The sequence below is a fragment of the Tupaia chinensis genome, unplaced genomic scaffold (assembly GCF_000334495.1).
Source record: "Tupaia chinensis unplaced genomic scaffold, TupChi_1.0 Scaffold146140_1, whole genome shotgun sequence".
Lineage (NCBI taxonomy): Eukaryota > Metazoa > Chordata > Mammalia > Scandentia > Tupaiidae > Tupaia > Tupaia belangeri.
Window position 1 is genome coordinate 1,974,898 of NW_006205995.1, and position 23,073 is coordinate 1,997,970.

At 40.3% G+C, this 23,073-nt stretch overlaps 1 protein-coding gene across 1 annotated transcript in view; it reads left to right on the forward strand.

Annotated features, from left to right (window-relative positions):
* The window catches only part of CYP19A1 (cytochrome P450 family 19 subfamily A member 1), a 34,884-nt gene that overhangs the window by 9,690 nt on the left and 2,121 nt on the right, over positions 1-23,073 (forward strand). Inside the window, exons 3-8 of the mRNA XM_006168754.3 lie at positions 7,874-8,028; positions 13,715-13,891; positions 16,168-16,282; positions 19,114-19,228; positions 19,649-19,811; positions 22,293-22,534. Coding sequence (XP_006168816.1) covers positions 7,874-8,028; positions 13,715-13,891; positions 16,168-16,282; positions 19,114-19,228; positions 19,649-19,811; positions 22,293-22,534 — 967 coding nt within the window. The remainder of the gene's footprint in view (positions 1-7,873; positions 8,029-13,714; positions 13,892-16,167; positions 16,283-19,113; positions 19,229-19,648; positions 19,812-22,292; positions 22,535-23,073) is intronic.

Below are 23,073 nucleotides of genomic sequence, written 5' to 3' on the forward strand. Positions count from 1 at the left end.
GAGTCCAGCATCTTAACCAGTATGCCACCTACTGGCCCCACATCAGCAAGCTTTTAAAAACCCCAGTGCCTAGGCCACACCCCGACTTTTGGATCAAAATCTCTGGGGTTGAGACCCAGGTGCCAGTTGTGTTCAAAGCTTCCCAGAACTTTCTGGTATTAATTCTAGAGAGGGGGAGGAGGAAAAAGCTTCCAGAAAGGAAGTACCTTTCCCTAGGATGAGCAGAAACATCTGATCATGGTCAGACAAGTTTCATCCACTCCTGAGTCTAGCTAATGTGGGAGTAGTATAAGACTCAAATTGGAGTGAAGAAGGGTGGATCTGAGAAAGGTCCAGGGTACCAGGATGGAAATTGCTTTTACGGGTACTAGCAGGTGGCATGGTGGTTAAGGTGCTAGACACTCCCACATGGGTGACCACGATTCGAATCCTGACCTGGTGGCTTGCTTTCTCACTATCCCACCTCTCTGGTCAAATGAAAATAAATGAATGAATAAATAAAGTTAAATAAGTAATTCTTTTTAAAAAATTGTTTTTATATGCTAGATACTTAGGTCACTAGATAAATTTCCTGGGTGCTCCAATGCTATTCCAAAAGTGGGATCCTTGCTACAATTGGGGTGACATCCGACCACCCTGCCTGACTTAATTAGGAAACTGGCCTTAGCGACTCTGACCAAGTCAGGTGCTGATTCACGCTGAGACAGGGACACAGCCCCTCGCCCTTCCCCCAGCTCGCCCAGTTCTTCTCTTGTCCTGTCCTCTCCGGCTTTTCACTTGTTGGGGGCTTTGTGTTCTCCTTAATTGCCTCAGAGCTGCTCAATTTTGTTGTTAAAGGCTGAGCTCCCTGCAGGAATAGGACATGTTTGTCCCCATCTCCTTTCCTTGTCTGCTCTTCAAGTCCCTTCCAGAACTACCCGTACCTCTTGAAAAGACCCCATTGGCCCTCTGAAAGCTTTATTATTTCTATTTGAATAGTTTGCCAGATTTCCTTTTCTTTTGAAAAGTTTGAGGTCTGTAGTCATTACAACTGTAGAAATTACAGTCCAACTTTTCCAACCAGCTCAGTTCCAGAGTGGGGGCTACAGAAGTTCAAGGGAGGAGGTCAGGCGTGAGTGCTAGTCGGGAGCTGCTGGAACAAGCTGGGGCTCTGAGGTGAGAGCTCCCTGGTCCTCGGTAGGTGAAGTACGCACAGCTCCCCCAGGTAGCTACCCAGGCAGTGATGTCCGAAATCGACGAGGGCTTACAGATACCTATGCATGGCAGTATGTGTCCACAGTATGTGCATGCATTAGTTTGTGTCATAAATTGAAAAAGATTAAGAATTTCAGTGGCATTCATAAAGGAGAATTAATAATTATCATGCTAGTTAGAGTTGTATTTGCATATCTGTTAGCAATTAACATACTAATCAGGATTTTACCTGCATATTTGTCTTAATCATGTATAAATTTACGAGTGATGCATTCATTTCTCCTTTTGACTTACGTTTATTGAGTAAGTCAATAATAATTTATATAATTTATTATATACTAAGCACTGGTGATCCCAAGTTATAATAGTCATTATTCGTTCTCCATTCACTCACGAGATACATATTGATTGAGAACTTACTATGACGGATACCAGGAATCGTTCCAGGCTCTGGGAATACAGTGATCAAATCAGCACCAAACCCCTACCCTCATGGCACTATATATCATTCATACAGTCACAATAAATAAGTAAAACATGTGTGTAAATGTATCAGTGAAGTGACTCAACTTGTCTGAGACCAGGGGGTTTTCTAAGGTATGTGACTTCAAGTGTTAAATCTGGGACAGTCACGGGCGAGTCAAGATGGTTAGTCACACTATTATCGAGTATTAATAGAGATGTGTTCTATAGAAAAAAGTAGGAAGGGACTAGGGGAGGACCACTTCTAGGGATGGGAGTAAAGCTGTAAACAGGAGGTTGAAGCAAGCCTCATTGGGAAGGTAGAATTTGAAGAAATACCTACAGAAAGTGAAGAAGTGAGCCACGCAGAGATCTGTACAACAAACGTTCCAGACACGGGGAACTGCAAGTGCGAAGGCCCCAAGGTGGGAGCCTGTCTGAAATGGATACTGGGGTAACTAACTGAGTGGAAGAAGTGTAGAGACGAGATTAAGGAGGTGATGAGCACCAAATCATGCCAGGCCTTGCAGGCCATTGTAAGAACTGGCTTTCACCTCACTTAAGAGGGAAGCCATCGAAGAGTTTGAGCCAAAGGGTGACCTGTCGGACTCACTCAATGTTTCAGCATAATCGTCTGTCTGCTCTGTTGAAATAGGGGATAAGAGAACAAGGGATGGGGCAGAGAGAGAGAGACCAGTTTGGCAAGATACGATGGCGGCTGGTCCAGGTGATAGCAGCAGAGATGATAAGATGATGAAGTGACATTCTGGGCATCTTTTGAAGGTAAAGTCAACATAACTTGTTGACATTGAATGTTGGGTGTAAGAGAAAAAGAGCTGATGAGGGCTATGCCCAGTTTCTGTCTTTAACACCCAGGAGAACGAGGACATTGTTACCTGAAATAGGTGGAGCAAGTGTGGGCTGGGGAGAGATCGGGAGTCCACTTCAGACATGGTGGACTTGACGCACCTAGCAGACCTCTGAATGGGATATGGAGTTAGGAAGACCGGGTCTTGAGACTCTCCAGTGTAAAGTGACCAGAAACTAGCAAAGGAGATAGTGAAGGGGAACAGCAGACAGAGAAGAGAAACCAGGAGAATGCGGTGGTCTGAAAGCTGGGTGAAGAGCACATATCAGAGAAAACGAGGTCACCAACCATGTCAAATATAGCTGAGGAACCAAGCAAATGGATGGAGACTCAAGTATGGCATTTAACAACAAAGAGATGAAGGGAATGGCGGAGGCAAATGTATGACCAGAGAAGAGAACAACGGGAGAAGAATTAGAGACAATAAAGGTAGACCGATCTTCCAAGGAGTTTTCCATAAAAGTGGCAAGAAATGGGACAGCCGGTGAGAGATGTGCAGTTGAATGACTTTTTATTTTAGGAAGAAATGACAGTATGTGAGTTGTGGTAGCAATGACAGATGGCAGAAAAGTTGCTGGTGGAGGAGAAAGAATGGGTGTGCCCAGCATGAGCTGTGAAGGGGTCCCTTAGGACAAGTGGAGCGCCTGCCCTTGGACAGGGATATGGATGTTCATCCACAGTAATAGGGAAAGGTCGAACGTGTGGTCTCAGAACCTAGAGGTTGGAGTTAGTGGAGATTCTTTTCTAGATGCTTCTATTTTCTCAGGAAAATGAGAAAGTCTTGAGCAGACCAAGAGGAGGATGGTAGCAGCCATCTAGTGGAGGGAGAGTGAACGAAGAGGGAAAGGGAATTGCCAGCTACACTGAGGGCCCGCTTGAACTTACGATGTGTCAGTGGGGGGGTGTGGTTGTGTGCTTGCACGCATGTGTGGTTTTTGTTTTTTCTTTTTTTACCAACCCAATTCAACTGCAGGTGCAGGCACAGAGTAAGCTAAGGGCTGGATTAGTCAGCACTGAGGTTTTACCAGGGCACTCTGACAAAGTAAGGAGAGTGCCAAGGGAGATGAGGATGCACAGAAAGGAATTTTAATTTAATGATTGACAATAACTTTTTTTTCCCCAACTGTTTATTAGAAAATTTTCAAGTGAACAGGAAAGTGGGAAAAGCAATCACCCCTCCTCTTCCCCTTTGGAAGAGACCAGGTCAGTGGTTTTTATCAGAGATCCCACATGCTGAGCTTCTCTGATGGTTTCATCATGGTGTCATTTAATATAGACCTCTATTCTTTGTATTTCTTATAAACTGAAAATTAGGTCTAATGGCTCAATTAGATTCAAGTTACACATTTTATAGTAATAATGGTGGCACAAGGCACTTCATATCACATCACATCAGGAGACGAGAAATGGGCTGTCTCATGAGAAGCAATGCTCAATTTTAAAAATTCATGATAGAACATGTACATGGGCAGACAAGGGAGGGAGAAACAGAGAGAACACAAGCACAAATCACCCTCCCCAGGGCTTGGTCACACCGCAATCCCCTTTCTCTAGTTCTGCAGCCTGCCCGGATCCTGGGCACAGGCACACAGGCCTCGCAGCATGTTTTCAGGCTGACTGGGTGGGGCTGAAACCCTGGTCAGCATGTGGCTTCCAGCTCCACAATTTGGTACACTGCTGAATGCACCACAGAGGCTGGGCCAGCAGAGCTGAGTTCGATCAGTCAGGTTGGTTACGTCAGCTCTCTCTATTAACAAAGATTGCTTGTCTCTTGCAGTAACCCTAGAATTTAAGCTGGGTGGATGAGAATATTACAGGAAAGCCAAAGACTGGGAATAGGTGATAGGAACGTAAGTCTGGTGTAGGACAGGGCATAAAGCAAGTGGTTTTATATATTTGGTACCAGTTATTCCATGATTGTCTCCTCTGTGTTTCTAGCTCTGATCCATTTTGAACTCAGCCACAGGTGTCTGAGTCGTTTAAACTCAGAAGTTAGGTGGATCCCTCCTTCCCACCAAAGAGCTCACTTCCTGGCTTCTCTTCACTTGGAACTGATATTAGGATTGTCATTTTTGGAGATGTCTTTTGACTTGAGTTGTGTTTAAAGAAGCATAATGACCCCAGTGACCAGATACCTTACACTGCCCACTGTCCCTTCTGAGCCTGGGGATGTAGTTGGTCTCACAGGGATGGGAAATGCTCACTTTCCTAAACCAGCAGCGCATATAACGTTTCCCTCGACCAGTGGTACAGGCCAGCCCTGTGTTGACTGCCGGAAAGAGCTCTGAACTGGAGTCCCCAAACTTCTCTTCTACACTTTCCTGATTTACTCTGCTTAGATAAACCCAGCTTAATTGTACTAAGTGCTCTTGTTCTAAATGACTCTTCTGTGGCTGGTAGCACCTCTTGATTGGCTTTGTCCTAACGAATGGCTCTTCTGTGGCTGGGCTGCTTGATTGGCTTTGTCCCTTGCCAGGTTTGAGCCTTGGATTCAAAATAGCTGAGATATTGGCGCCCTCTAAAGGACATTTCTATTATAGAAGCTAGTTCTTTATTAACTAGAGAATGAACATTTAACTGGGTTTGTTTTCCATTTGGAGTTTCTTATTCCCTCTTTTTCAAATTGACTAGTAATTCCTTAAAATAAATAAATAAATAAATAAATAAATAAATAAATAAATAAATAAATAAAAACCAGGCAATAAATAAATAAATAAATAAATAAATAAATAAATAAATAAATAAATAAATAAATAAATAAATAAATAAATAAATAAATAAATAAATAAATAAATAAATAAATAAATAAAAACCAGGCCAGTATGATTAATGTAGTGTACAGAAGCCCTACAGGTCAGAGCAGGAAAGTAGTTTTCCAATTGGCCTTTATTATTTAAAAATTTAGATGTGAGTTTGTGAACAAACTTACTTTTGGCTTTAATTGCACAATGAGAGGGGGGAAAGTAATAAAAAGCTTTAATTTTCAAATATGTTAATTGGAAAGATTGTCAGTCCCTCCTCTAGTATGATTTTTCCCTATGGGACTGAATTTGAACTTTTTATCAATCAAGTTAATTCCCTGGAATACAACTTGTGTTTTTGTTTTTGTTGCCAGGAAGAGGAAAATTATCCCAAACTCAGGAGCATTTGAGGACTATTATCTGGAATCAAATAAAAAAAATATTCGATTTCACAGATAGTGTTTTGATTTGAAAGTAGAAGTTTTCTTCCTAACATAAATGCTAAGTAAATAAGTTGCTTATATCATAATAATTCTGTTTTTATTTCTTGGCGCTGCCATTATTTTAGGGCTTGCCTTTAAAGTGCAGGTAGAACTACGGAATCCATCGCAAACCTAACAGTTTGACTCCCTCAGCCCGTAGCCTAAACTATTCAGCCAGAGCAGAACTCTTTTGGCCTCACGTCTTCTGTGGGAATGTGTGTGGGTGGCCATTTCCTGAACAACCTCGCTGAGGGGAAGTCATGCTTCCAGGGGCCAACTGTCACCTTCGAGAAGGAGGAACACATGTTAAGACAGCCTCTCCAGGGCAGTAAAGAACCAGTTACATAGACTATAGTCATCTCACGCTCAGTCTTTGAGAGTTATGTGTTCTGACAACCTCCATGATAGAGTTTGCAATTGCGAACACTTCAGTGCAGAAATGGGGAGGGAGAACCAAACTTGCAGTGAATACATGAAAACTTGCTTAAATAGTAAGTTCACCAAAATAAAAACGAATCACAATATCGGAGATAAAGGTAACACTAAAAACTTTGTGCACTTTGAATTTGCACTATTGGGCACTGTACATATTATACTATTGCATGGGTTGCCACATCCTATGTCATGGGAGATCCCAGTGGCCCTGGGTTGAATGAAAGCCCCTTGATGAATCGTGATAGGATGAGGAGCTCCAACACAGCTGCTCTTACCACCACAGTGAGCCTTCTTAGCTCCCCCAGCTCAGCCCTGGCCAGGCCCAGGTTCAAAGAAATGCCCTAGAAGATATCCTTTATTCCCAGAGTAAATCCCACCAGAGGGGCCAGCCCTGATTAGAGATTCCAGGAAGTGGGAGGTACTAGGCAGAATTACTGCTTCTAGACTAATAAAGTATGAGTTCAGTAATTCCAACAACTCCCAACTCCGTGGCTCACTCTTGCAGGTGGTGACACTGCCTGGAGTGGGGCTGGACAGTACTTGAGAGGCTGAAGGCTCTCATGACGTTGGTGGTATAGAGAGTTGCTCCTCTTCTTCCTCCTTCTTTTTTAGTTTTATGTATTTGTTCCATGAGAGAGACAGAGATACAGAGCTCTTAAGAGGGACTTGATGCCACAATCCACCAGCAGCCTCAGCCCTAGATACATGGACATGTGTGCCCACTGTACTCAAAGAGATCTCCAGACCTGAACCCACAACCTTGCCATATAGTTGGCCTCACAGAACATCTCATTTTACTCACCATCTGGCCCAGGTTCAACTTTTTAACTGTCTTGTAGCTCTGACCCCAGAATGGGTAGTATTTTGGTGACTTGGGGTTAGAGAACAAGAATAAATTAAAAATGGAGTATGTATGTGTTCTGTATTTTGTGACACACAGAGAGACAGTAGGTAGACATGATTCAACTGGAGAAAGATCTTCTCATGTAAATAAAGTGCTTATTCAACCTGAAGACTACGAATCATTCATTGCATTTAGATCAACATGCATTTTCCAGTTTAAAAGGTGACAGGGAGGCTAAGGGACTGGGTCCCACTTGGCTGCCTGTGCAGATTGAGTCCTGGACCTGGTGGCTTGAAAATCACACTGGGTTCGTGTGTATGCATGCCCCAAATCCCAAAAGTAGACTGGAGGAGAAGGGATTATGGCGCGGCCTTCCCCACATGGAGTGATTTCTCACCTTCTCTTTCTCACTTTCTTTCTGTCAATGTCTAGCAAGTACACATGCCCTATAGCAAAAAGCTAAAAAACAAACTAGCAAAGGACCAGCAGTTGACCTAATGGCTATGTTGCTGGACTCCCATGTAGTTGACCACATTTCGAGTCCTAGACCCAGTGGCTTAAACTCATACCAGGCGCGTGTGCATGCCCAAGATCCCAAGAGAAGAATGGAGGAGAAGGGATTATGGCGTGGCCATCCCCCCTGGGGGGTGATTTCTCGCTTTCTGTCTCTCTGTCTCTCTTTGTCTTTCTGGCAAGTGCACACACCCTATAGCAAAAACCTCTTAAAAAAAAAAAAAAGCAAACAAATAAAACATGCATTTGCCAAAGAGCCAGGCCATAGTCAAGATTCATGGCCCTGAGTCTTCCCAACCCTTAAAAATTAATACCAGTTTGTTTTTGTGTTTAGGTCCTCAAGTATGTACCATATAATGAAGCACAGCCACTATATCTCCCGCTTCGGCAGCAAACTTGGGTTGCAGTGCATCGGTATGCATGAAAATGGTATCATATTTAATAACAATCCTGCCGTCTGGAAAGTGATTCGACCTTTCTTTACAAAAGGTAATTAGGTGCTTGACTATGTCCTGCTTTTATGTCTTGAGTGTGCCTTTTTTTGTTGAAATTGTATTTTAAATTCCACCATTTCAGTTTTGACAATAATAGGAAGAAGAACTAACATTTGTTATATGTTACTGTAGAGTTAGATATGATTCTTGTGCTAATTCCGTAGCAACCCCATGTGGTAAATATACCTGTCACCTCCATTTTTCGGATGAGGACATTGAGGTGTAAAGAGGTTAAGTAACTTGTCTGAACAGTGGCCCAGGGTGTAACCCCAGAGCCTGCACTGGTAGCCACCACAGAGGCTTGTCTTGCTGTGGATTTCGTGGATGTGAAGAAGAGACTGAGCTGTATACTTGAGATCATGTCCATGAAGAATGTTAGCCATAGATTTGCTTTAAACATGGCCAAACCATGTGTTTGCTAAATCATTAGCTGACAGTCCAAATGTGGTAATAGAAAGCAATTTGTGAATGAAATGAGAGAATTTTCGAACCAGGAAGGATATGTGTATAGATGTGTTGTCTCGTTCAATCTCTGAATTTTATAGTTGAGGAACTAAAGTCCTAGAGAGGTTATGATTGTCACCCAGGCAACATAGCAAGTAATGGATGAGCCAAGATCCCATTCCAAGCCTCCTTAACTGTGATTGTCCCCCTTTATTCTACCATGCTGGAAATGAAACTGTTGGGGAACACACATGTCCAACCTCTGACATTAACATCAAGGATGACAACCATGCCCTGGAAACCTTGGCAGTGATGGAATCAGGGCAAGACGGATTTTAGGTCTGATCCTGTACTCTTGTCCTTCCCTCCAGCCAGCCTCCACAGTGCACCTAGAAAGTGTACGGCTACTGAGACAGGACAGAGCTCTGTCTGTGCCCGCAGAGTGTCACTCTTACCCCTCAAGACAGCACAACTCTGTTGTAGACCCCAGTGTATCAGTATCTCAATGCTGCTATAACAAATTACTACAGACCAAATGGCTTAAAAGAACACATTTATTATCTAACAGTTCTGTAGGTCAAGTCTGACATGGGCTAAAATCAAGGCGCTGGCAAGCCTATGTTCCTTTTTCAGCTTAAGGGATTTTTCAGTTCCTGAGGCCCCTGTACTTCTTGGCTTGTGGCCTTCTTCTCCATCTCCAAATCCAGCAGCAGTGGGCGGGATGTTTTCCCCATTGCAGCTCTCTGCCCCTCCTCCTGTCATCGCGTCTCTCTGACTTTGATCTCTGCCAGGAAAGATGTCTTGCTCATAAGGACCCCTGTGATCAGGTTGGGCCCACCCTGATAATTCCCAGGAATCTCCATCTCACTGTCCCTGACCTTAATCAGTTCTGCCAGTCCCTTTTTCCATGTAAGATAATACACTAGAATATGTATAAATTCTGAGAATTAGGACCTGGATAACCAAAAGGCAATTAATTATTCAGTCAACCACTAATGTTGGGGCAGACTGAACTCCTAATACCTTATAAAACTGCAGAATGGATTAATGGGACAAGTGCAGGACTCAGAGTTAGAGCTTGTGGGTTTATGTCTCAGCACTGCCACTTACCAAGTATATGACTTTGGGCAAGTTACTTAGCGTCTCTGAGCTTCAGTTTCCTCATTCACAGAAGGCAATAAATATTGTAGAACTTGCATTCTAAGGCTATTACTTTAAAAAACGAAAGAATGCTGCAATATAACAATTAAGTCTAAGTTTTAGTTCACTTTTTCATTTGGTCCAGGTATACTAGGACCACATGAACTCATACTGAGGAGTAGACTTTCACATATCAGTATTTTCTGACATATATGAGTTACTAGAATCTCTAAGCGCTACTAAGCCTACTGTTCTCCTTATTGAACTCGTTGCCAAGAATATAATGACAAACAAGACATTGCCCCTGCTCTTGAGGAATTTTTAACAAGGGATGGGGAAGCTTGGTAAGGGGCAGAGCAAACATCACTAAATCTTGTCCTCGGTGATGGTGGCGTTAAATGTATGCACACAGTGATATGGAACACAGATGAATGGGCCCACTGAAGTACACTGAGGGGTTGGGGAGACTTCAGAAGAGTGGATGCTTAAGATGAGTTTGGAAATAAGGTACAAGCTGCTAATTAAGACAGTGTGACAAAGAGGTTCAAGAACTAAAGAATGAGATGCTCAAAGGCATAACATAGATATGACACATTCAAGAGCCTGTCAGTAGGCCTCGTGCCTGGCATAGATTGCTGGGATGAGACCAAGGAGCAGTCAGGGCCAGATCACCAAGCCCCCTTTGTTAAGTCAAGGAGTTGAGCTTATCCCAAAAGCAATGAGGAGACACTAGAGATTTTAAGTAGAGTGACATGAACACATTTGCATTTTAGAAAAATCTTTCTGGTACCAGAGTGAATGATTAATGGAAGTATGACTATGGGCAGTGAAAACAGTTAGGAGCCACTACAGTGACATAGGGCGAATGGAGGAGAGACTACCAGTATAAGAGATGTTAAAGACTAGAATCTACTCTCTTAAAAAAAAAAAAAAAAAGAAAAAGAAAAGAAAAGAAAGAAAGGGCCAGCAGGTAATATGGTGGTTAAGGCACCCACATGACCAACTGCAGTTCAAGCCCTGGACCCAGTGCCTTGAAACTCACGCCAGGCACATATGCATGTGTGCCCAAAATCCTGAGAAGAGAATGGAAGAGAAGGAGTTGCAGTGTGGCCAACCCCCTGGGGGGTGATTTCTCATTTTCTCTGTCTGTGTCTCTGGTGAGTGCACACAACCTATAGCAAAAATCTCTCTTAAATAAGTAAATGAACTAATAAATAAGAGTGGAATCAATAGTACTTATAAATTAAATTAATCAAAACATCCTTGTGACCTTATTAAGATTAACCCTATATATAGAAGATCAAATTTTCTAATAAAAATGCTACAGAGCTGGACCCAAATTAAATGTCAAAAATAGGGGGTTAATTGCTTATTGAAAGTTTACTGTAGTAACTGACATTTATATAATCGCTGAGAGTTCTGACTACCTTCTGATGAATCTCCTTCTAGAGTTAGACTCCAGGTTGGTTTCCTAACATGGTAGAAATCTTGGGACAGATTTTAGTATTGAAATCGGTAATATTGATAAAAGTATTAACTTATTGGGTGTATCTATGGATAGAATTGGGGCTGAGGGATGGAGAAATAGCATGTGTTTCCTGAAACCAGCAAGAAAATTGCTTGTATTGATGGAACTCTCTGATTTCTTGCTCAATTTTCTTTTGATCTGGATAGATTCAATCCTTTTTAAAAATTAAATCACATGGGGCCAGCAGGTGGTGTAGTGGTTAAGGCGCTGGACTCTCCCATGGCTAACCACAGTTCAAGTCATGAATCTAGCAGCTTGAACCTCATGCCGAGCATGTGTGCAAGCGTGCCCAAAATCCCAGGAGGAGATTGGAGGAGAAGGGATTTGGGTGTGGCCATCCCACCTGGGGAGTGATTTCTAACTTTCTGTCTCTCTGTCTTTCCCTGTCTCTCTCCCATGCACTCTCCATGAAACCTATAGCAAAAATCTCTCTCTAAAAAAATTAAATCATGTCTATATCATACCACTGCCTAAAGCAACGATAATTTATTTTGCCTGTAATTTTGACTATGGCTTCAAGCTCACAAACATAGAGGCAGCTCAGGTATCAACCTGAGAGAAAACCGCAGTGATGTTCAAAGCCAGCCCTTCCACACAAAGATCTGAGTCATTAGGGAGACGTTTGTCCCACGTGGGACGTGGCAGTCACTCAGAACCTTTCGTATCTTCCAAGTCCTTCCTATGGTCAGAAAGTGTGCTCTCAACCTAACCTTCCTTTTGATATATGAGAAAATCTTAAGAGTCTAGGGCCACTTCTCAGGCCTCCCTTCTAGTTTGCAAAGGCTGCTTTCAGGAGTGGGGTTCGGCAGCTTAACTGATTGATTATTTTAATTTTTTATAAGAGAATCTTATAATATGGAGTTAAGCCTACAAAGTTCCCCAGAATTTTTCATCTTATTTTAACAGCAAGTCTGAATCATAAAGGACATTAAAAAAAAAGGGGGAGAGAGATTGTTCCTCAAGGTAGCTTAAAGAAACTTAGAACAGGAGCCAGTAGGTGGCGTGGTGGTTAAGGGTGCTGGACTCCCACATGGGAGTACTGGACCTGGTGGCTTGCTTTCTCACTTTCCCTCTCTCACTCACTCTGTCTCTCTCTGATCAAATTATAAATTAAATTAAATAAATAAATAAATAGTTAAATTTAAAAAAAAAAAAAGGAGAGAAAGAAACTTAGAGCAGAGAACAAGGGAGACTCTAGGAGTAACCCTATGATGGACACTTACCATCAAGATCCTCAAGCCATGCTCAGATGGTCAGAAGAAGAACAAGGGCAACATTAGAGCAAATTAACTACCTATAGTCATTTATACATTCATTCATTCCTCTATTTGACAAATGCCTACCGAGGGCCACCCTGTACTCTTGACTTAAATATAATGCTAATAAGTGGTCACCATTGTCCTTTAAAAGCTACCAGTTCAGTGGTACAGGCTGCTGAGCAAACAAGGAATTGCTTAGCTGTTACTCCATTTGATTGAGTAAAATAAACCTGGAAATGGTTCGAAGAGAAAAGAGAAATCAAAATTCATATAAGGGCACCTTTGGTGACTTACAAGACTAGTGGGTTTTGTTGTTGTTGTTGTTTTTATTTATTTATTTATTCAAATTTGACGAGAGAGAGAGAGGGGGAAAGCAAGCCACCAGGTCTGGGACTCAAACCATGGCCGGTCATGTGGAAGTCCAACATCCTTAACCACCATGCCACCTGCCAGCCCCAAGACTAGCGTTTTATACATAGTAATCTACAATTAAACAGGAAGCACCTTAGATCAAATAGTGTAGGTCCGATCTGACTCCTTCTATAGTCATATCCTGCCACCTATTGAGACATGTGACTCTGGAAAATAGGACTCTGGCCAAAGTCAAATCATATTTAGAGGAAAATGTATATAATAAATATGAAAAAAATTGATTTGTGATTTGTGACTATGTGTACTGAATGTTTCATTTAGTCTCACGAATAATTTTCCAGAAACTGAAGAAAAGTTTCATTTTGAATAATTTATTTAAAATAATCTGTATCAATTCCTTTACGTATGCATTTATTTATTTTTAAGGTTTTTGTTATACGGCACATGTGCTTTCCAGAGACAGAGAGAGGGAAAAAGTAAGAACTCACCCCCTAGAAAGGATGGTCACACCACAGTTCCTTCTCCTCCATTCTTTTCTCAGGATTTGGATCACGCATATGCACAGGCACTGAGCGATTTTCAAACTGCTGAGCCCAGGGCTTAAACCTGGGCGACTGTGTGGGAATCCAGCACCTTAACCACCATGCCACCTGCTGGCCCCCCCACACATCCATTTGTAACTATAAAGCTAGTATATACTTACAAAAATTAGAAGAACATTGAAAAGTATAAAGCAGCATACGAACATTTCTGTCCAATTGTTGAATTAAAAAAAAAAAAACTGTGGGCAATTAAACTTTAAACACAAAAATCCAAAATAGTATGATTATTTGTATGTGCCCTTGAGTTTGTTATGGTCGTTTCTCTGACGTGTACCCTGATTATTTGTGTGTGCCCTTGAGTTTGTGTTGGGTAACTCTCTGATGTGTACTCTTTAGCTTTGTCGGGCCGTGGCCTTGTTCGGATGGTGGCCATTTGTGTGGAATCCGTCGTAACGCACCTGGACAGGTTGGAAGAGGTCACCAACACGTCGGGCTATGTTGACGTGCTGATGCTTATGCGGCGCGTCATGCTGGACACCTCTAACATGCTCTTCCTCGGGATTCCTTTGGACGGTACTGAAATTTTCATTCTCTTGCCTTGACTTTCTGTCCTTTATTGAACAAGGGGATGGGAGTGATGACAGTCTGAAGCAAACGTACTGTTTTGTAGGTTCTCTTATTTAAACATTTCTATGTACTTCTAAGGTTTTACTCCTAGTGTTTCTGCCTTGTTCACATATAAGATATAAATTTCATAAGGTAAAGGCTAACTTCAATTTTTTTTTTTAATTTCTCCTCATTCCTCTAGGAAATAAGATGTTACCCACAGTTGAAACTTAACAAATGTGATCTGTTCATTTGGTCATTAACATCTTACCACTAACCAAATGGATACCTTTAACCATTTTCAATCATTCCTTTTTGGTCAAGAAGCATACACACATACATACGTAGCCATGTATCCCTTAATGACAGGGATATGTTCTGAGAAATGTGTCAGTAGGCCATGTCACTCTATAATTGTGTGAACACCATTGACCGCACTTCCACAAACCTAGATCGAATAGCCTGCTGCTCACCTAGGCTATATGGTGTAGACTACTGGTCCTCCGGGACCACTGTTGGATATGTGATCCTTCATTGACTGAAACATCATGTGGGACATGACTGTGGGCATAACACACACACCACAAACACACACACACGCACACATCCCTCCCTCAAAACTAGTAAATATAAAATCTTGACTCTGTCTATATGATAAAGATGGTGGAACTGCTGCTGCAGATAAAAATGATGATGATGACTGCCATTAATTTTGTATCTACCATGTGCCAAAAAGGCGCTTTATGTACACATTTGCCATTTAATATTTATAACGAAACTGACAAACAAAATGTCTCACTCAGGAAGCTATTTTCCTCCCTAGGATACATAACCAAATGTTAAAACATGTGCACACAGCTCTACCACCAACCAACACACTTATTAATCATTTGGACTAATTCCATTCTACTGTTGACATTAAGCATGAGCAGCTTAACATGATGTGTCCTTAATCCATTTACAGCAGTGCTCATTGATTCATACATTATTCAATCAATATTTATTGATTGTTTTATACCAGGCCCTGCTCCAGTTTCTGGGGATAGAGCAGTGACAAGACAGAAAAAATTCTTACCTTCAGGGAGCTTCATTCCAGTGTGGGGTGTAGATAATCAAACACGTAAATACCTAGTAATGTTTTAGGCCATGCTAAGTGCCTTGAAGGAAAAACAAAGTAGGGTAAGAGGATAGAAACAAAAGGGTATCAGTGAAAGTGAGCACAGCCATCAGGGAGAGGGTGGACAGGAAAGGCATTGGCAGACAAGCTGAGCATAGCCTAACTCAGGTGTAGCCCTGAGCCACATACAGATGGAAGGAAGAACATCCTAGGCAGACAAAGCATCGTTCTAACATTTGCCAAAACCAATTGAGCTGTAACACATATTACCTTATTTCTCACGTTTGGGTAAAGAGACAAGCCACAAGCTCCCCACTCCCACCTTCCTCCCCTCCAACTCTCATTGTCTAATCTCTCCTACTCTAACTACTGCTTACAAGATCTGAGAAACTCCATCTGATTGCCGTTTCAGCGGGAGTCACTTCTTACGCTGAGAATTTTAGTCACACCCCGTCCAGACAAGGACTCTTCCACCCCAGTGCACTGGTTCTACATACATATTTTCTAAAGCTAGGTAGACACATATTGTACACGTCCCTGCTCCTTGGTCCTCCTCTAGCCTTGATTGTTAGAAAGGAGAATGTAAACGAAATTATACATAACTCTTTCTGTTCATTTATGGATCCAGACTGTGAGCATCACCATAACCTGTACAGAGGTATGCTTATTTCCCTTTCACCAAGTCCATATTAAACTCTCAATTAGCCTAAGGGACTCAGCGCACTAAAGTGGAAAGGACATTGTCCTCAAGTCAGACAAAGCTATAGTCCAGCATAAGGGGTGCCTGCCACACTGGCAGTGTGATATTGGGCAAATTCCCTTTGTCCACAAAAACAGGGATGAGTTGAAGGTTCAGCCAAAGGGTGAGACTATGGTTGAGTCTCCAACACAAACTTGAAAGACGGCAACTCCTGTTTAACTTGGCCAATTTAGGTGCCACGTAAAATAAATTACCTACTGGGATTCTCGTGGCTAAAACTTTGCCCATGAAATGAAGGTGGAGCCCTACTAAGCTTAGACCGCCACAGTAGTGGGAATATCTATTGGGAATGTCCTCTGCTCAGAGCATCCTTCCTAGGCTGACATTTTGCTCAACTGCTATGTGTGCACATATGTTTTTTTCTAGAAAATGCCATCGTGGGTAAAATCCAGGGTTATTTTGATGCATGGCAAGCTCTCCTTATCAAACCAGACATCTTCTTTAAGATTTCTTGGCTATACAAAAAATACGAAAAGTCCGTGTAAGTAACACAAGTTTGGAAGATTTATAAGTCAATTGTTTGTGTTTTTGTTGTGTCTTTGCTGTTATTGGCCTCCTCAGTGAATTTTCTGCTGTCCTGAGCTCCCAAGGGAGTTGTTGTTTAGATTGTTGATAAAATACTTTTTACAGCAATTTGGCTGCATTTTAACAGACCAAAGAGTAAGAGAAATCTTTGGCTGGGCACCTTCTTAGCAATGGGTCCAAGTGCATGGTCTGAGAGCTTCATCTCTGGAACCAAGACATTGCAGTATATTTTCATTGAAGAGGGTTGGCTGATCCTATCATTAATATCTGTTTAAATTATCTTCCATATATGGGAAAAATGAAGACAATCAATTTATAGCTATGTTGCTTCTGGATGATTTGAATATAATTCAACTTGTAAGAACTGATGGTGGTCTCAAAACAAATATTTTCTAGAGAATATAATGAATAAAATGTGTGATTTATATATACATATATGTGTGTGTGTGTGTAAAATGTGTTATGTGTTACGTGTTTGGGGGCTCCTAAAATTGCCATTTAATGCTTTTTTATCTTAATTTGTTTCATTGACTTTTTAAATAGTACTTTTATTCTCTGCCTCATTTATTTCAGCTGTAATCTTTACTACTTTTTTTTCTTCTGTACTGAGGGGAGAGTTATTATTACTTTTCAAGTTCCTTGATAAGTAATGTTGTTATTTATTTGCCACCTTTCTATTTTCTTCTTGTAAGTACTAATAGCTATGAACTTCCCTCTTATGACTACTTTTGCTATGTCCCAAAAGTTATAGAGCGTGGTGTGTTTATTATTATTGGTTTTAATGAATCTTTTTATTTCAGTCTTGATTTATTCAGTAGTTTGAAAAATTGTTCAACTATAGTATTGTAGGTTGTGTAGTTTTACATGTTTTTGTGTATTTTCAAGGGCTCTTTCGGTGGCTGATTTCTTTGTGGTCAGAGAAGATGCTGGGTAGCATTTCTAAACTTTTAAATTTATAGAGGCTTGTTTTGTGGCCTATAATGTAGTCAATCTTTGAAAATGTTTCATGTCAAGATGAGAAAAAAAAGTATAAAGTATATTTCGTAGTTGTGGGGTGGAACGTTCTATATATGTCTATATGTCTATTAGGTCCATTTTGTTTATGGTATCAATTAGCTCTTGTATAGATGACCTGTCCAGTGGTGACAGTGGGGTGTTGAAATCCTCAACAATTAGTGTGTTGCAGTCTGTATCTCCCCTTAGATATAGCTGTCTTTCTTTTTCATATTTGGGTGCCCTGGCATTGGGTGCCTAAATATTTATAATTGCTAGATCTTCTTGATGAATTAATCCTTTTAGAACTATGTAGTCTTTCTGACACTTAATGACTTTGCTCAGTTTTAATCTAACCAGGCAAAAAACTGGACAAATATCTAATGCCTACAGACTAATCAATGGAATTTTACACTCCAAGTAGCCAGTCCCTACATACTGCCACCTCCATGGGACCTAGAGGCAGACAATCTTGGTTTACATCCTTCCTTTGCTACTTAGTAACTAAATGATTTTGGAAAATTATTCAAGTAAAATATAATCTACTTTCTAGAGTGGGGATATAGGTTGATGAGATACTATATTAGCACAGAACATGGTAAATAATGGGCACTAAATATTTTAGTTTTCCCCTTTCGTCATCGTATTTTCCTGAGCTCTCCCAGATTATTTGAAATGATCCATATCTAAAAGTTACAAAACCTGTTTAAAGACCCCAATTTATCCTATGTTTGAATTGTGAAGTTCAATGATATTAGTTTCTAGGTAGGAAACAAACTTGGTGTTACTTTATATATTTTTGTGTGGCTGACAAGTATTAGGTGAATGATTTGGACCCTTGACTTTTATACATTTTATTTTATTTCTACCAGAACTTACTGTGACATGAATCAATTAGATAGAGTATTCTTATGTGATCATATTTGGTGGTGGTGGTGGTGTGAAATGTCTCATTTGTGTAGTTCTTGGTCATTAGTTTTGTGTTGGTCTTAGTTACCAGGCCTATAGAAACTTATTATATGAAACTATATGATTTCTTTTAGATTTCTACAGAATTTAGCTCTGCAACATTCCCTTCATTTATAACACTTGCTGATGGTTAGTGCACAGGAGTTTATACCGCCTATGTTCTAGAGTAATAAAGACTTAAAGAGATATTTTCATCTCTTCTTCCATACCCTTGCAAATGTCAATACTTTTCAAACACGCATTTATAAGCATAAATATTGAAACATTGACCCCCACATTTATTGTTTTATATTTTTGGCTCTTTTAATTCCAGATAATACACAAGTATTGCTTTCTACTTTTTTTATTTTGGCAAATTTAAGGCTTTTTCACACAAAATACTCTATATAGATGTTTGTAGGCTAGACTAGTAACCTACCCATTATTGTTTTGTTTGCAAAATGTACTCAGCATTCCAAGCAGCAGACTCACAGATGCATTCATATAATACATGTTGTAAGTCAAAGACATTCTATTACCTGAAAACTGTCATTAAACTCAGTTCTCCCAGTTTTGAAAGGTGTATAAATTAAGATGTATAAATGTATACATCTACACCAATGGGTGTAGAGCCAACTTTTAACTTTACAAGAGGGATCCAAATGGGCATTTACAGGCTGATGATGAAAAACTTTGAATTTTGACCCAGGGAGAAAATACTCTTCAACATCAATGGCTTCAACTAAAGTAGATCATTTTATCAAAACAAATGAAAAAATTAATCAGTTGTATTAGCTGTCTAAACTGAGTACAAATAGACTATATTTTGACTTTTTTTTCCCCCAGCAAGGACTTGAAAGATGTCATAGACATTTTAGTAGAAGAAAAAAGACACAGAATTTCCAAAGCAGAGAAACTTGAAGATTGTATGGATTTTGCCACTGAATTGATTTTTGCTGAGGTACTGAAATGGACTAACCATAATTCCCCTATAGCATATGTTATGACTCTTTGCATATACGTGTGTAATGATCACCTGTTGTAATTGTTGCATGTTTATGCTTTTAAGTATTTTCTGTAACAGCTCTATAATACCCAGCCCAAATATCCCACATATTAGCTATTCTAGTATGACTAACCGTTATTCTGTCCCAATACAACATGGGAAGACAAAGAGAGACCAAATGCACTAAATACATAGAAAGCTGGCTTAATTGTTCATCTTTCAACTTCCAGTCATGTAAAATGTTCTTAGACAATAATAGACACATCATTTCCATTATTTTATTTTGTTGAGGTTGTTGATTTTTAAGTGTCACCTCCCCTCACTCTTTGAAACTTTGATTCATTTTACCAATTTTTCTTTCTTTTGGTTGTTCAGAAACGCGGTGATCTAACCAGAGAGAATGTGAACCAGTCTATACTGGAAATGCTGATTGCTGCACCTGATACCATGTCTGTCTCTGTGTACTTCATGCTGCTTCTCATTACAAAACACCCTACAGTTGAAGAGGCAATAATGAAGGAAATCCAGACTGTTGTTGGTAAGAATTTATTAAATAAATAATAGAACTTTAAAAACAGGTTTTTTTGACCCAGACACAGTAATACCTGCTGGTAGATGCTGTCACTCAGCAGACTGAGGCCACATGGGGTGGTGGGGGGAGAAGGAGGCCATAAAGTTTGATTCCCAGCCCACCCTATAAGCCAGGTGCAGTGGGACACATCTGTAATTCTAGTTATTCAGAAGGCTGAGACAGGAAGACTGTGATATGGCAGGATCCTATCTAAAAATACTAAAACAAACAAACAAAAAAATTACTTCTGCTCACCCTCCCCCATTTCCTACCCTCCCCCCACACTGTATCTAATATTTATTACCTTTGTAATTGTTGCATGTTCCTGCTTTTAAGTATTTTTAAGTAGCAGTTCTATAATATAAACAACTATATCTTCCAATCTTTCTGCTTTTGCCATAGATTGTAGACATTTGGTATATATTAAGTGGGGACATACTGTGTCTCTCTTTCATAGTCTGGTTCACTTTACTCAGCAGTAAATCTTCCATATTCATCCACTTTCTGTCAAATACCAGGGTCTTTTTCTTTTTTATGACTGAGTAGTATTCCATAGGGAATCAAGGAGAAAAATAAAGAAGCAAAACACTTAAGGGGCACAAAATGGAAAATTATCCATTGATGATAATGTGTATGATGACATATTTAACTGAACTAATATACAGTGTATTCATACTGGGGAAATTCATTTTACAAGCTGTATTGATATACAGTGATTGAATTATAAAATATTTTTAAATAAAAATAAAAGAAATTTTTAAAAATTAAAAGAATAGATTTTTTTCCTATTTTTACAGGTATCAAGAGAGATATCATATGATATGTGCTTTTCTCTATTGACCTTCAACAGTCCCTGCGAAACAAGTTATTTGGTTGTAGAAAGGCACCGCTTTTTAAAACCATTTTGAGTGCTGCTTGAAGCCATTGGCAATAAGTGGAAGTTCATAGCAGGGTTAAATATGTGAAAGAAGGGGTCTGTAGATGTGCCACATTGGTAGGAAATTGCCTGGCACAGTAGAGAGCAAGAAGCCAGAAAAACATCTGGACTCCAAAGTCTAGAATATTTTCTCAAGTGCCTCCATACTGGTTATCAGGGCCTATGCCAGGTGCAGCAAACAAGCCATGCCATCTCTACACTTACATGGGGCTCATGGCTTAGGGGGAGAAAGGGAACTGAATCAGCTCAATAGAGAGAAGAGAAAGAGCGCCACAAAAGGATGGAGTTCATGAAACAAGGAAGAATTTTGATTCTGAGACTCTAAGCATTTAATACAATTTTAATACAATTTTCTTGAGAGGTTAAAAGAATTTGTGCATCTCGATGTCCCCCCAGTTACTTCATCAGACTTCTGCAAACATGTGCATTTGCACATGTGTCCATGATCTCTCATGTGTTCCATACACAAATTTGGTAATTACTTCTTAGTGAACATCTTTGGTCACCTTCTCCATCTTCTGTCCTTTTACCTTCCCACCACAGATAGACCTCATTTGACTCTGGAACGTACAAAGAGCAGTATGTAAGGGGAAGGGCTATTAAAGAGTTATGCCACCAAACTAGACTGTTCCTGAATGACTTCATTATACAGGAAATGGTTTCATCAGGACCATTGGCTGTTTTTGACTTTGCAAAATTGGCAGCTCATTTGAAAATACTCATTAACTTTGCCAAGCCTGGGAGTAATCTGAGTTTCTTTAACTAGCGTCAGGTCAATCTGAGACAATGGGGGTGTCCATCATTCCCCAGCTCACCTGGGGCTGATCTGAGGCACCTCTTTCACAATGGTGGAGAGAGGTGAGTTCCTACCACTCTGCTGCAACAGATAGTTCTTGAAGAGATGTGAAGGGACTGTCAGTGAAACATTATAAACAGGCAACCAGCGGAGACAATTTCATTGAAATAGATTTAATTTACCTTCTTATTTTAACTATGCATCTTTGGATGGTTGTGGTGCTAGTTTGCTCACCAATCAACAGGGAATGAATGAATGTCCTCTAGAATTGAGAGCAGGGGACAAAAACTAAGACTACAGAGGCCAGGCAGATAAGATTAATGTTGGAAGCAGGCTGGGTGTGGTCTACATGGAACTGCAGAGTGTGCACCCTCTCTAAAGGGAAAATCGGTCACTTAACTTTTGCCTATTGCTGCCGTGTGGGAATGTGAGTTTAATGTTGCCAAATTCTCTGATTTTTCTGGAAATTCAAGCTTTTCTATGAAATCATCTGGGTTTTAAGATCATTGTCTCCACATCTGAATTTTTATAAAAATACCCTGCAGATCAGATATAACATTTTTTAGCCCCGGTTGCTGGTATGCATTAGCATTATAGACATCATTTTTTTTTTCAACCAAGAGCAAACTGTTCTGTGGAAAAAATAGAAGCTCTAATGCTCATCGCATATTGAAATTAACATTACCTTCTTTGTCCTGTTTATCTGTTCCCACAGGTGAGAGAGACGTAAAGATTGATGATGTGCCAAAATTAAAAGTGACAGAAAGTTTCATTTATGAGAGCATGCGGTACCAGCCTGTCGTGGACTTGGTCATGCGCAAAGCTTTACAAGATGATGTGATTGATGGCTACCCAGTGAAAAAGGGGACTAACATTATTCTGAACCTTGGAAGAATGCATAGACTCGAGTTCTTCCCCAAGCCCAATGAATTTAGTCTTGAAAATTTTGCAAAGAACGTAAGAGCCCTTCCTTAAAATTGGGTGTGCCACTCTTGATTCTGTCAGCTGCTAAATCTACTCTGGTTCTGCGTGCGTGTGCCACGTATATTTCATTCTTTTAATCATTCTCCTCTTCCACCTCACGAAGAGCACATGTCCCCTAGCTTGGAACATGGCTACCACACTCGTCCTCCCCAGTCAAGGATGTAGGTCTCCCATTCTGGAAAGTATCCACATAGCGGCCCACATACAGATCAAAAGATGAAAAATCCAATTCCTTGATTTGGGTAAAAATCAGTCCAAATTTATTTAGCCCAACAACCTAATTTTCCACTTAAACATATTGCTTTATCATCGCACAGATTCCACTGTAACATCATCTAAGCAAAGAGGTGTCCTCTTCTGTTTTGGATGGAAACCAAATGAGATCAAAAGATTTGTCTTTTCCATTCTACCTTTGGTTCATCAAATGGTGTCATGAGCACTAAGTTTCATTCTAAATAGGTCTCAATAGTTAAAACAGATGCAGCATTTTCTTTCTCTGTAACTGACATATG